Here is a 14,286-nt window from a genome sequence, read left to right as displayed (position 1 = left end):
ACAATCTAGCTGTGTTGGCGTGCCAAACAAGAATCAACCAAATAAGCTTTCTGAGCACAAGCTAAACTCAGTGCTCTGAAGGAAAGCCTGAAGTTCTCTGATAGAGAATCACTGTGCAATCTCAGGGTAGTTAATCCACCTCTCTGAGCCTCCTCATTCTCATTATGTAGGAGTTAACCAGAATAGTATGTAAAGTGACAAGTGCAAACATTGGCATATATTAGGTGTACAATACATGTGTGTTTGCCGCTTCGACAGTGAAGTTACCTTTCTGAAAATGAATGAAGGAAAAAAACTAATTTTCTTTCTTGTGTCTCAAGAGTTTCCTTGAGTTCTTCGTGTTTATGTGTCTTCCAGTTCCAAGGAGGGTTTCGGGTCAGTGGAGAAGGTCGTGCTGCTCACGTTTCTCTCGGCAGTTATCCTGATGGCTATCTTGGGGAACCTGCTGGTGATGGTGGCCGTGTGCAGGGACAGGCAGCTCAGGTGAGTCAAGTGAAGCAACCTCATGAGAAAACCTGGGTGGAGTTTGGGGCTCTCCCTTGAAACTGGAGTCTGAATTTATAATTTCCACTAGAATTTGTAGCTATGAAGGGGAAAAGATACATGGCAATGATGTTTGGAAAATGGAGCAGGGGAAAAAATCATATCATCCTATAGTTCTAACATAACAAGTATAAGCATGTAAGTGCATTTCCATCCTGTCTTTTTTCCTATGTTGTTTTTTCTGTAATAGTTGTGATCGCTATGTATATATATATATATGGCTGAGAGCATATCCAACCTCCTCACTTTATTAACTGATTCAAAGAAAGTATAGCTGTGTGTGTGCTTAGTCGCTCAGTCATGTCCAACTCTTTGCGACCTCATGGACTATAACCCACCAGGCTCCTCTGTCCATGGGATTGTCCAGGCTAGAATACTGGAGTGGGTTGCCATTCCCTTCTCCAGGAGATCTTCCTTACTCCAGGATTGAACCTGGATCTCCTGCACTGTAGGCAGATTCTTTACCATCTAAGCCACCAGGGAAGCCCCAAAAGGATAGCTGACTAGTGGCTGATCTAGGATTTAAACCTCAGTCTTCTGCTCTTTCCACTTCATCCTTGGCTGCAATTGGATTCATCTAAAGACCCTTTTAAAATTGCTAATGTATTGCAGGAGTATGTCTCATGTGATATCTGGAATATACTTATATTAGAAAATTATTTGTTGTGTATCTGAGGTTCACATTTAACTGAGTGCCGTATATTTTATTTGGCGAGCTTAGGGGTGGGTATGTGGGTTCATCACACAGAGTCCCTGAACTAATTGATCCAGGGCAAGACCTGGGCATTGATATTTAGACACATTTACTAGGTGATTATAGTCTGCAGCCTAAATTAAGATCCACCAGGCCTCAAAAAGGGGATGAAAGGTTCAGTTCTGTCCCATCTGCTATCTTCCTCTTAAAGCAAGACATGCTCTAATCAAGAAAGCATAAGAACGAAATTCTAACCATGTGACAAATGTGAGGCACATGGTAGTCAGTATAAAAGTGGAAAATGGTGGAATTTGACAGTTTGTGATGGGGGGGCACCTTGGGAGGGTTTCCTGGGAATGACTAAACCGAGGCCCAATGAGTCGGTAGGGTATAGCTAGGCCAAAAGTAGGGAGAGAGAACACCCCATAAAGACCCTTGAAAGGGTGTCTCTGCATGGGGGGCTCAAGTCAGGCCAGTGTGGTCACAGATGAGAGCAAGAGATAACTTATGGTGCCAGGGGTCTGGAGAAGTCCAAAGTGACTGAACCACACTCAAGACAGAAGGGGAAACTGAATCTCACAGAATATGTTGCGCATCTGACTTTTCTCTCCTTTTCTTTCCTCCCTTCTTCCCTTATTTTTTTGCTTCCCTTTCCCTCTCTTTTCTCCCCTGCTCCTTTCCCCCTAACCTCTTTCCTTTGTCCTTCCCATTGCCTCCTCCCTTACACTTTTTCACCCACAGGAAAATAAAAACCAATTATTTCATTGTGTCTCTTGCCTTTGCGGATCTGCTGGTGTCAGTGCTGGTGATGCCCTTCGGTGCCATTGAGCTGGTTCAAGACATCTGGATTTATGGGGAGATGTTCTGCCTTGTCCGAACATCTCTGGATGTCCTGCTTACAACAGCATCGATTTTTCACCTGTGCTGCATTTCTCTGGATAGGTAAGGCCAGAGCCATGTACAAAGTGTAGCTCCGTGCTGGGGACAACAACCTGATGGGCATTGGGCTGTGTCTTTTTTCTTCTCTGATTCATAAGAGGAAATGAATTTCAGAGAGGTAAATCTGGCTGTTCACTTATTTATTCACTCTCCAGCTTTTGTACAGCACCCTCTTTTAGTCAGGCATTCTCTAAGGCACTGCAGACACAGAGATGAGTAAGGCCTAGAAGCTGCCTGCCGGAGAAGCCAATGGCACCCCACTCCAGTACTCTTGCCTGGAAAATCCCATGGACGGAGGAGCCTGGTGGGCTACAGTCCATGGGGTCGCTAAGAGTCGGACACAACTGAGCACCTTCACTTTCACTTTTCCCTTTCATGCATTGGAGAAGGAAATGGCAACCCACTCCATTATTCTTGCCTGGAGAATCCCAGGGACAGTGGAGCCTGATGGGCTGCCGTCTGTGGGGTCGCACAGAGTCGGACACGACTGAAGCCACTTAGCAGCAGCAGAAGCTACCTGCGAGGAGCTTACAGTCTAAATAGTGACAGGTACTGGCAACCATGTTTCCCATAGGTAAGCCTGAAATTGTATGCTGATGGCATAAAGGAAATTCTGAGGATGCTAAGAAGCAAGAATTAATCTATCTGTCCAGTAGGCAGCAGGGTAGTTCAGAGTGATAGTGTTCTGTTTGAACACAACTTTCTGATAATGCACCTATATCATAATTTTATGTGCATATTTAGATTTGTGCCTGTGACTGGGGAGGCTCTTTTCCAGAAAATCAAAGGTGACTATAAAATCCCTAATAATTGTTTGCTTTTTGGACCCAACTTAGAATTCCATTCCTCTTGTATAGCTGGGTTCTTTTTTTTTTCACATTTGACTTCAGGAGGCCTAATGATTTCCATCTTTGCCTCATTTGTTGGAGGCACATGTTTATCAGTTGTATCAGCACTTTTCATTTTCTAGTTCCTGCTTATTTATTTTCAATAATAAAGGGAAAATACAATTTAAAAGTCAGATGATTAACTGAACATATGCTGCCATCACTGTAGTCATATCTTAGGGGAAGATCCCAAAAGAAAGTGTGGTGTGAAAGTCTCTTGTTATCAGAATTGCCAGGGACAATCTCTTACTATCTCTTGATTAGTCCAGGAAACCCAAATTTCCCCCTAATTTTGGGATAGGTCACTAGGATAGGTTCCTTGATAGAGGAATAGGAAAAATAGTTGACTTAAAATTAGAGATTGTGGTTTATCTAAAATATGTACCTTTATACACTAAAATCAGAGTTTGTCCAGATAATTACTCATACTGGAAAAGATCCTTAGGGACTCAAATCAGTTAATTCATCCCCTATTTAATGGGACACATGCTTATGGATTAGAATGGCAGGCATAATGGCCTGCTCTGTTTAAAATGTGCATGTTCTCTGTCTCTTGCTCTGCCAAGAATATATAGATGAATGTGTGTAATTTAAATGCAATGTATAATGAGATTCTACTCCACAACTAGAGATAATAGCATTGATAAAACAGAGCTGTTGGTTGGCAGCCAGAACCACAGTGTCACAGTTTGAAATTTGTGTTTATTAGCTTATTTACAACAATCTGACTTCAGTGCTTGAAAGGCTTTATAAGACAGTCAGTATGTACTGTAAAAAAAAAAAAAATCACAATAGGAAAAATAAAATGTGAGAAAGTTGAGAATATATGGACATCCTACAGGGTAGCCCACATGTGATTGTTGCCAAACTAAGTGGTGAGACTGAAAATATTATAGTAATTCAGAGAAGGCAAAGTTGAGAAGATCAGGGCAACTGGAGGTAACCTTGAAGTTTGACCAAAAGCCTGAGTGGGTGGGGAGTGAAGAATGGGAGAAAGTGTAGAATCATCTATCATCTTGCTGATGTGGACAGTTGTTCTGGCAAGCCTGGAGAGGAAAACTGAAGGTTTCCTGGGAAGGCTTGGCTTCAGAGTTCTAGGGTAAGTATCATGCCCTTTTGAAACCATGAAATTTTTCCTAAGTAGACCTCAGTTGTCATGAAGCAGTATGGGATGGTAATTAAGAACCATCTGCTTTAGAACCAAGGAAATCCAGGTTCACATCCCAGCTCAGCCAATTTTTAGCTCTGAGAATGGCGATAAATTACTAAGCATTTCCAAATCTCAGTTTTCTCATCTCTAAAAATGGGAACAGTAACACCTATTTTTTAGGACAGCAGTTAGGATGAATTAGAGGATCCATTTAAAGCATAGCGTTAACCCAGCTTGGCATAGCCCTCAATGTTAGTGGATGCTAATTTCAGTTTCTGTCCATACAACCCATGGTCTTGCTTACCAAACGTGGACCTCCTTCTCAGTGAGTAGCTTTTCCAGCAGCTGCCACACCTAGAAACCAGGTAGTTACTCTTAATGTGGTCTTTCCTTATCCACTGCATTTAAATAATGACAAGTACTATTGATTTTCCTTCCGGCACAGATTGAGTCTATTTCTTCCCATCTCTATCATTCTAGTCCAGACTATTATTGTCATTTGTATATCACTGAAACAACCTCCTAATTATTTTACCCACATTTCTTTTATCCCTTCTAATCCACTCAGTGTTTACAAGATATCTTCTAATACTGCAGCTCTTATCCTGTTGTTCTTTTGTTTAAAACCCTTCAATGGCTATTCATTGCACCAACAATAAGACCAAACTCCTTGGCCTGTAGAGTTTTGCATCATCTATTTCCTATCTATATGTCCAGCCCCACTTTATGCTCCTGATGCCCTTCACCAGCCTCACTCTTGACCTTCTTTCTCTCTTTCCAATGCTCTGTACTCAGCCACCTCAGGGCCTTGGCTCATCCCTCTGCCCACAGAGCTCCTTTGCTCCCTCCTCTCTTGCATGTGTTTCACATTTTAGCTCAGTCCTCTCTTTCTTGCAGAAGTCCTCTCTGAGCTGGTCAGACCCAGTCTTCTCCTTTAAAAACGTAGTGCAATTGTGATTAAAACCACAATTGATTTTTCTTTCATTTTTTTTTCTTTAATGTCTCTATCTCCCCCAATGGGAAAACGTGCAAGAGCGTGAGTAAGGACAAAGCTCTTGCCCTCACAGAACTTACCTTTTATTTGGGAGATTGTCAGTTAACCAGTAATTACATAAATACTAATTTAGGAATTTTATAAACACCATTGAACGAATGGAATGTTCAGCACATTTCTCTTTTGGAACAGTGCTGCCAATAATTCCATTTCTTTCTCTGAGAGTGGACATCAGAAACTCCAATACCATAAGCTATTAATAAATGAAGTCAAATGATTTTGTTTTCTTCTGAGAGTCTTGGAAACTTGCCATTTATCTCCCATCATTTTCTGTTCCAAGAGTGACGTTCTCATTGAGCTGAAAGGTTCACTCTAGATGTTACAGGACAGTTTAGCCTGAAAAAGTGTGATCTTATTTATATCTAGCTTCTATTTTGCTGTGTTCCTCCCAGCATTACAACTAGGCTGGGCTGGGCTGGGCTGGGCTGAAGTACAGAATGAATGTCTCAGAGAAGTGTGATGTTACTGCTCACCAAGTGACACCTACCAGGATGTCTTGTCCTCTCTAAAGCTGCTCTGAGTCTTTGGGGGTGACTGATATAGGTAGTGCCTCTCGAGCAAGAATACTCACCTTGATTCCTAATTCCACCCAGATGGTAGAACTCTGTATCAAAGCAAAATGCAAGACTCCATTAATATATTATTAAATGCCTATGTATGGCTGAGTTGCTCTGCTGTGCACTTGAAACTATCACAGCATTGTTAATTGGCCATACTCCAGTATAAAATAAAAAGTTAAAATTATATATATATATATATATATATATATATATATATATATATATATAAAATGCATTTCTCTAGCTATCTTTCTCTATCCATTGTGCTTCCTAGAGCTTTGAGGACTGAGACCTGTTAATGAAAGTTTATTGACTCATTAGATATAATTTCCAAAATATGATTAAAATACATGCATCACATAATATGGGTCATGGGAGGTCAAAAACAGCATTAAAGCTTTACATATAATTGATTGTTTTAAATCTAAGGTTTACTGTGAAAATTAAAACCAACCAAGTATTTGTAATAAAGTACTAATTTTTAAAGTGAAATATAATGCAGCCATTAAAACCATGAGAAAAAGTTATGTGTGATGTCCTAGAAAGGTATCACTGATATATTATGTGGGGGTGGAGGAGTGGGAAGCAAGTTTCAGACTTTAATGTTTAGAGTAATTTTACTTTGGGGAAGTAAATATGTAGATGTTTGTATCTGGGTGTACATGAGTTAAGTGTGTATGAGAGAAAGTAGGAATGAAATTGTACCAAACTATTAAAATGGTTATCTGGGGGCAATAGAGAGTCTTGTTGGCTAAGCTGGATGGTCATTTGGATCTTAGTCATTTTTACTAATTTCTGAAATATGCATTCAGTTTCCTCTTTGCTGGAAGTTAACACTTCTTGACTGTAAGTGTGTCCACAGTGGGCTTTTAGCTGGACATGCTCCTGAGATAGCACATTTCTCAAATCTCTGAGAACATTCTGACTTAGGTGTGAGAAGTTCCCTCCAAGGTCAGAACAAGGTGGGGAGCATGGATATCTTTCTGACCAATGAGTTCTCTCTGCTTTCTCACAAAATGCCCTAAAATCTGCCCCCAGGGGAGCCCTCACCATCTCCTATTAGCAGAGTCTTCCTCACGATGACCCTCACCTTTATCTTCATTCATCCAACCCCAGTTCATGACTTTGTGTTTGATTTATTTCACCAAGGTCCTTTCTAATCATTACAGTTTTAAAATATCATAACAATAATATCTGAGCATTGTAAAAAAGTCATTATTTCCCAAGTAAAACATAAAAATGTCCCCATTTCTTCCTCTCTACCTCCACAACTGTATACTCTAGAGTTAACAACTGTAAATACTAGTCCCCTCTAAATGCCAATCATTTCATATGCAATAAGCAGACTTGTTATGTGAATATATTTTTAGTTTACTCAATGGTTTTATGTTTTCAATAAGACCTTGAAGAGGGCTTTCTCTTTATATATCCTAATGAATTGCCTGAGTGTAGTGTTTTTACCAGTCTGCTTCTCAGGTGATATTTTAATAAGGTCTTTTTCATTATCGTGTGACAGAAAATAAACTGATTGATTTGTAGCTGAAAAGTCAGGCTTCAGACATGGCTCTGCAGGGTTTGACCATTATCATCTAGTCTAGTTCTCTCCCAGTGTCTCTATCTCCCTCTCCTTTTTGTCTCCTTCTTTCCTTCTCTTTCTCTCTGTTCTTCTCTCTGTGTCTCTATTTCTCTGTATCTGTCCCTCTCTGTCCCTATGCTGTTTACTTGTTGGATTCATTTTCAGGCTGGGTTGAAAAACAGCTGTAGGCAACATGAGTCTTAAAGCATCCTTAACTCATGAATCCAAAGAAGATAAACCTAAATGCTATTTCTCATTAAAACCATTGACTGTGCCTGAGTCAGACACTCTCCTCTTGACTAATCATCATGGTGTGGGGCTGACACATATGGTTGCTGGGCAGAGATGAGGCCTTGTGACTGCCGCCTTTACCAGAAGCATACATCACAGGAAAATGGCATTTCATTTCCCTCTGGAAAGAGGGATGTTGGGCGACATGAATAGCAGCTATCAACTTCTCTTAAGCTGACCTGGAAACTTACAGGTATCTTTATGGAGTCTCCACAACATGACAGAGGTGTGTATCCCCAAGTCGTCTTTACACTAAGCCATATATCGCTAGGCCCTTCCACTGGCTTCACATACCATGCTTTTTGACTTTTTGCCACTGATGCTCTTTCTCTGATCATGCAGTATATTGCCCTGTATTTGGCTCAAACGTAGTTCCCTTTCACTATTGAGGATACCTTTATCTGTAGCTCTGCAAGATCTTCTCTTTGATGTGTCCATCTGAATTGCCATCCTTCCTCTTTGCAGCCCAGGAATTTGATGTGTTTTATCTGCAAAACTCCTCCAGCAGATACTCAGTCACACATTTTCTTTTAAAGCAGTTTTGCCTCTAAAATATACAATTCTGAGTCAAAGATTGCATATTTCATCCTGTGCTGGAGATAAATGTGCTGGCATTTCTTAATGATCTCCCTGGAGCATAACTCAATTTTGCAGTGTATAAATGAAAAGTGTCTGTCACTGTGAGCTTGTGTCACACAATTACATTTGTTTTCCCAATAGGATTGAAATGCATTTCTGCAAGGAGTGGGGATTACAAGTTTCCCCTTCTCACATACTCTCTGAAGCTCATGCTTTTATATAATAGTAGTGTTTGTTGAGTTGAAGTTCATGCTAGAGGATATGAAATCTTATTTTTATATTCATTTTTTTCAGCTATTTATTGAGTGCTTACTAATTGCTCTGAGTTGAGTAGAGCACTGGAAGTACATGGTGAACAATCAGAATAGCTCTGAATCACAGAGATTTTAGTCTAGTGAAAAATACAGATAGTAGGTAGATAATTATAGTAAAATTGGTGGTTATTGAAATAGAATAAGGGGAAGGAAGTCAAAGGAGTTGTTGGAGCACGTGACTTCCTATGCAGGGAAAGCTGTCAGAAGAAGTGACGCTGAAGCCGGGGTCTGTAGGTGATGTAGGTGCCAGTGGGTGAAGAGGGAGAAGGTGAGGTATGGGGAGCAGCAGTTCTAGGAAACAGCATGTGCAAAGCCCCAGAGGGTTTTTGGTGACACATTATTAAATATAGGCTTAATTCTTAGCTTGTATTTCAGTCCTTTTCCTCAGAATTACCCTCAGTCTATGTCTTCCTATCTCTGTTCCCACCCAGGAGTGGTATGTTATCATTTCCTGAGTATAGTGTGATTCCTCATAATTCCATGTTGCACCTGTGTCTGGAGTTCCTCTTCATTTCCAGGTGAATATCCACCCTTCTTCAGTACTCACCTTCTCCACTAACTGGCTGAGCTTCATTCCCAAGGAAGATTTTTTATTTCTTTCTCTGAGCTCCTATAGAATGTTAAATATTAACATAGCAGTTATCACTTTTTAAATAATTGGTTTATTTATCTGTCTCTCACCAGCTCCTTAAGAGTCAGTCTTTATCTCATCTGTTTCTGTGTTCTTACAGATCAATAGTAGCTGCTCCAGGCATGTTTAGCTGAGCATAGAATGCTCTGAAATGTGACTTGTGGTTTGATGTGACTTTAGTGTTAGTTTTTCTACCCTTTTAGAAGTCTTGATATATACATGTATAAGAATGACACCTGGGGTCCTAGGTTTCCTGGATTCAAATCCAGCTTTGACTAATTACCAATTATATGCTCTTAAGTAAGTTACTTAAATTCTCTGGTTTTTGTCTTCTCATCAGCAAAATTGTATTAATAATATTAATGAGTGAGTGAGTGAAAGTTGCTCAGTCATGTCCAACTCTTTGCAACCCCATAGACTATGCAGTCCACGGAATTGTCCAGGCCGGAATACTGGAGTGGGTATCCTTTCCCTTCTCCAGGGGATCTTCCCAACCCAGGGGTCAAACCCAGGTCTCCTGCATTGCAGACGGATTCTTTACCAGCTAAGCCACAAGGGAAGTCCAATAATATTAATAGTATATTCCATTTTGCTGTTGTTGCTCAGTTGCTAAGTTGTGTCTGACTCTTTGCCATCCATGGACTGCCACATGCCAGGCTCCTCTGTCCTCCACTCTCTCCTGGAGTTTGCTCAGATTCATGTCCATTGAATAAGGGTCCTTGAATACAGGAGTGGGTTGCCATTTCCTCCTCCAAGGGATCTCCCCGACCCAGGGATCAAACCCACATCTTCTGTGTCTCCTGCATTGGCAGGCAGATTCTTTACCACTGAGCCACTTGAGAAGTCCCATATTCCGTTTGGAGTTTCTGAAGATTAAATTACTGAGTATATGCAGAAAAAGGTATACTAATGTGCAGCAACTAGTAAGTGTTCAGTAACTGTTAGCCACAATTATTATTCCATTATCGCTTCCCTTTCCCAATGCAAATTCCTGGTGGCTATTATGAGTGCCCTCCCTGACACTGATAGTCATCTTTTTCTTCCTGTTGCATAGTTGAGTGTCCTTCAAGGTTAGACCCTCAGCCTTCCAGCCCTGGATATCTTCTTTCTTTTTTTTGGAGGGATCACCCATCCTGTGGCTTTATCTGAACCTCTGCCTTCATATCTCCTGCTGTCTTATCCTATGTTCCATGTCCCATGCCTCTGGTCTCTGTAGAACAGGTAGCTGCCTGTTCAACATCTTGCCTTAAGCATCTTTCTGTCTTCTTAATCCCAAAGTGGAAATTTCCATCATAAACATTATCCTCTTCCACTTTGTACATCAAAGGTGCATTTAATAGTTAACTTTTCATCATTTAAAGGTAATTCTTTGAGGGCATCTTTTACTTATCTACCATGACCAGCCAAATGCCGAGTCTTAGCTATATTTTCATAAATATCGTTCAAATCTATTGTCCCTGTCTTAAATATTTTTTCATCTTGTTTCTGGGTTATTGCAGTAGATTCTTAGTTATTATTCCTGTGTATTATCTTATCTGTCAGTTTCATCTTTAAATATGTCTTTTTTCTCGCGTCCTCAGCTCAGAAAGCTTATAGGGCATTGCATACCGTCTTTCCTATTTCTAGATAAGTTTACTTGTGTCAAGCCTTGCCTTTTTGTTAGCATTACCAGGGTATGAACTTTGGCAAATGTGGTATTCAGTCCCATATCTGGCTGTGTGATGTTCGGCAAGTGTATTAAATTCTCTGGGCCTCAGTTTCCTTATATTTAAAGTGTGGATGTTGAATGCTGCCTTGCAGAGTTTCTGTAGGAATTAGATATAATGTAGAATATTTCTGACACAAAGTGTATCCTAAAAAAATAGGTGGTGGGTATAATAGGAATGGGCTTCCTTGGTGGTTTAGTGGTAAAGAATCCACCTGCCAATGCAGGAGATGCAGGTTTGACCTCTGGGTAACAAGGACCCCCTGGAGAAAGAAATGGCAACCCACTCCAGTATTCTTGCCTGGGAAATTCCATGGACAGAGGAGTCTGGGGGACTGCAGTCCATGGGGTTGTAAAAGATTCAGACACAACTTGGCAACTAAACAACAGCAACATGGTAGGAATAGTAGTAATTGTAGCAGAGAAATAAGTGGACAATTATAATGCAGCTAAAGAAATGCTGTGTCACATATATATACGAGGTACTGTAAAGCACCTGGGCAGAGGGACTTTCCTGGTGGTCCAGTGGTTAGGACTCAGCACTTTCACTGCTGGGGCATGGGCTTGATCCCTGGTCAGGGAACTAAGATCCTGCAAGTCATGTGCTACTGCTGCTGTTTAGTTGCTCAGTCATGTCCAACTCTTTGAGACCCCATAGACTGTAGCCTGGGCTTCCCTGGTGGCTCAAATGGTAAAGAATTTGCCTGCAATGCGGGAGACCTGAGTTTAATTCCTGAGTCAGGAAGATCCCCTGGAGGTGGGCATGGCAACCCCCTCCAGTATTCTGGCCTGGATAATCTTCATGGACAGAGGAGTCTGGCAGGCTACAGTCCAAAGGGTTGCAAAGAGTCAGACACCACTGAGTGACTAAGCACAAGACTGTAGCCCTCGAGGCTCCTCTGTCCATGGGATTTCCCCGGCAAGAATACTGGAATGGGTTGTCATTTCCTTCTCCAGTGGGTCTTCCCGACCCAGCGATTGAACCCACATCTCTGCACTGCAGGCGGATTCTTTACCACTGAGCAACCAGGGAAGCCCACAAGTCATGTGGCATGCCCCGCCCGCCCCCCAAAAAAATGCAGAGATGAAGAACCAATCCACATCTCTGACAAGAGAGAGTCTCCCCTGAGCCTTTTGGGGCCGGAAGAACTTTCCAGGGAATGTGACCCTTGGGCTTAGTCTGGAAGGGTCAGTGGGATAATCATCCAATGTCTACTGACAGATTGATCAGTTCATATATATCAAAGTATACCTTGGCAACCTTTCTGTGTGTTCAGTAAACCCTACTAAGATTTTTGCAGATTATATTTTTAGTGGATTATCCTTTTTCCTTTAGTCAGTAATAGCTCAGGAGACATGTTCCTAGACAGCTGATATTCCCCTTCTTGCAAGTTTTCTTATCGTGAGTGTACAGAATATTTAACCAAGAAGAACATAGTAAACATTAAATCTGCACATTGCATGTGGGATTATATGCAAAGACTCGATCTGATGCCCTCTGCATCTCTGACAGGAAGCAGTCTTTCCCTGTCCTTCCACCCCTACAGTTTTTCCTTACTGGAACCCACAGTTTTATCTCTGTTCTTAGCTGCATTCTCAGCCCTTTCCTGTGCCTGGCTCCTGGTGAATATCCCTCTGAGGTCTTCCCCATTGATCCTCCAGGTGACTGGCAGCTTGCTGAGCCTCTTGGGATGCCAAGAAAAAGGCCTTTAGTTTCTTCTTGAGCTACTGGTGCTTTTCTCTGTTCTCCACCTCCTCAAAAGAGAACTGGAGGAACTAAAATATAACAAAATCAAGAGCAGAAAGATCAGTCTCTTTCTCTAAAATTCTGCCACAAAAATATGGATCATGCCCTGGAAGGAGAATTACTGCCCAGCTGGTGAACCCCACAGTTACCCCCAACTGTATGCTACCTGTTTACCTCTGTGGTTGTGTGTAACATCTACCCCAAAACTCAGTGCCTTAAACAACCATGCATTATTATTAGATGTCACAGTTCTATTCATCAGGAACTTCAGCTTGGCTGAAGTCACTTGATGGCTTTTAACTGGAGACTGAACTGGCCTGGAGGGTCCAAGGTCATTTAGTTATATACCTGGCATCTTGGTGGGGTTATCTGGAAGGCTAGTCTCAGCCAGGCTCTTCTCTCTGTCCATGTGATCCCTATTCATGATCTCATGTTGATGCATGCTAGATTTTTTACATGACAGCTCCTGACTCCAAGAAACCAAGAGTCTTATTAAAAATTGGACCTAGCACTGTCATACAACACTTCCAATGTACTCTGTTGGTCAGACCAGTCACAGGGCAGCCCTGTGGGAAGAATGCAGATGCCCTGTCCCTGGATGGGAGATGTGGCCATCTTTAATTCATTACAATTACAACCTCTTATAAAAACTCAGATGTAAGTCAATATCCTGTTTACACATAAGAAAACAGAGACACAAAGATGTGTAGTGTCCAAAAATTTGTCCAAAGTCAGAAGGAACATGCATGAAATATTTGAGACTAGAACATACTGATTTTCTTGCTAAAGGCAAAATGCAAATCCTAAGTTTGCTGGTTCAGTGAAGATCTTTAACACTTTACTCCTAAATTTTAAAGATGATTGTGCTTTATTGATTAGGAATTGTGAAAATATTTGTGATGAAAGGTTTCTGTTTTCTTATTCCATTCCAAAATCCAGGTCTTATCAGCCACCTGATACTTCATCTCTTCTCTCCCGTGATTGACATGTTTTTCTTTAGCTGATCTTAATTGGAGATTTGATTTATGTGGATCATCCAAGATGTGATCTTCAGCCATCCCAGGTAGAAAAACTGAGCCTGGATGAAATCAATGAGAGGATGCTACATCTAATCAACCTCACTGCTTTGTAGCCAGTATGGTCTCATTGTTTCCATTCACTTTGAAGGATCAACTCATTTGCCTTTGTTTCTTAGAATCAATGACCAAGAAAGAGGTCGAACTCAGTGGCTTCTATTTTATTTGTTAAATGATTTAGAGTTCCAGTTCCAAAATGCACTTTAATTTGTTTACAATAATATTTATGATATATATATATACACATATATACATATAAGATTGGGGCTTCCCAGGTGGCACCAGTGGTAAAGAACCTGCCTGCCAATCAAGGAGATGTAAAAGATGCAGGTTCGATCCGTGGGTTGGGAAGATCCCCTGGAGGATGGCATGGCAGCCCATTCCAGTACTCTTGCCCAGAGAATCCCCATGAACAGAGGAGCCTGGTGGGCTGTAGTCCATGCAGTCACACAGAGTTGGACACAACTGAAGTGACTTAGAACACACGCACGCATACATATAAGATCAGAGGGGCTTGGAATAAAAATAGTAACTACTCTT

General features: G+C 41.2%; 1 protein-coding gene across 1 annotated transcript in view; it reads left to right on the top strand.

Moving 5' to 3' along the window:
* Positions 1–14,286, top strand: part of HTR4 (5-hydroxytryptamine receptor 4) — a 170,729-nt gene that overhangs the window by 114,778 nt on the left and 41,665 nt on the right. Inside the window, exons 3-4 of the mRNA XM_081495719.1 lie at positions 358–483; positions 1,979–2,179. Coding sequence (XP_081351845.1) covers positions 358–483; positions 1,979–2,179 — 327 coding nt within the window. The remainder of the gene's footprint in view (positions 1–357; positions 484–1,978; positions 2,180–14,286) is intronic.

The sequence above is a fragment of the Giraffa tippelskirchi genome, chromosome 6, assembly GCF_054371585.1.
Source record: "Giraffa tippelskirchi isolate mGirTip1 chromosome 6, T2T-mGirTip1v1.2.pri, whole genome shotgun sequence".
In the NCBI taxonomy this organism is placed as follows: domain Eukaryota; kingdom Metazoa; phylum Chordata; class Mammalia; order Artiodactyla; family Giraffidae; genus Giraffa; species Giraffa tippelskirchi.
Note: the sequence above shows the minus strand (reverse complement) of the source record. Positions and strands in the feature narration are given on the sequence as shown.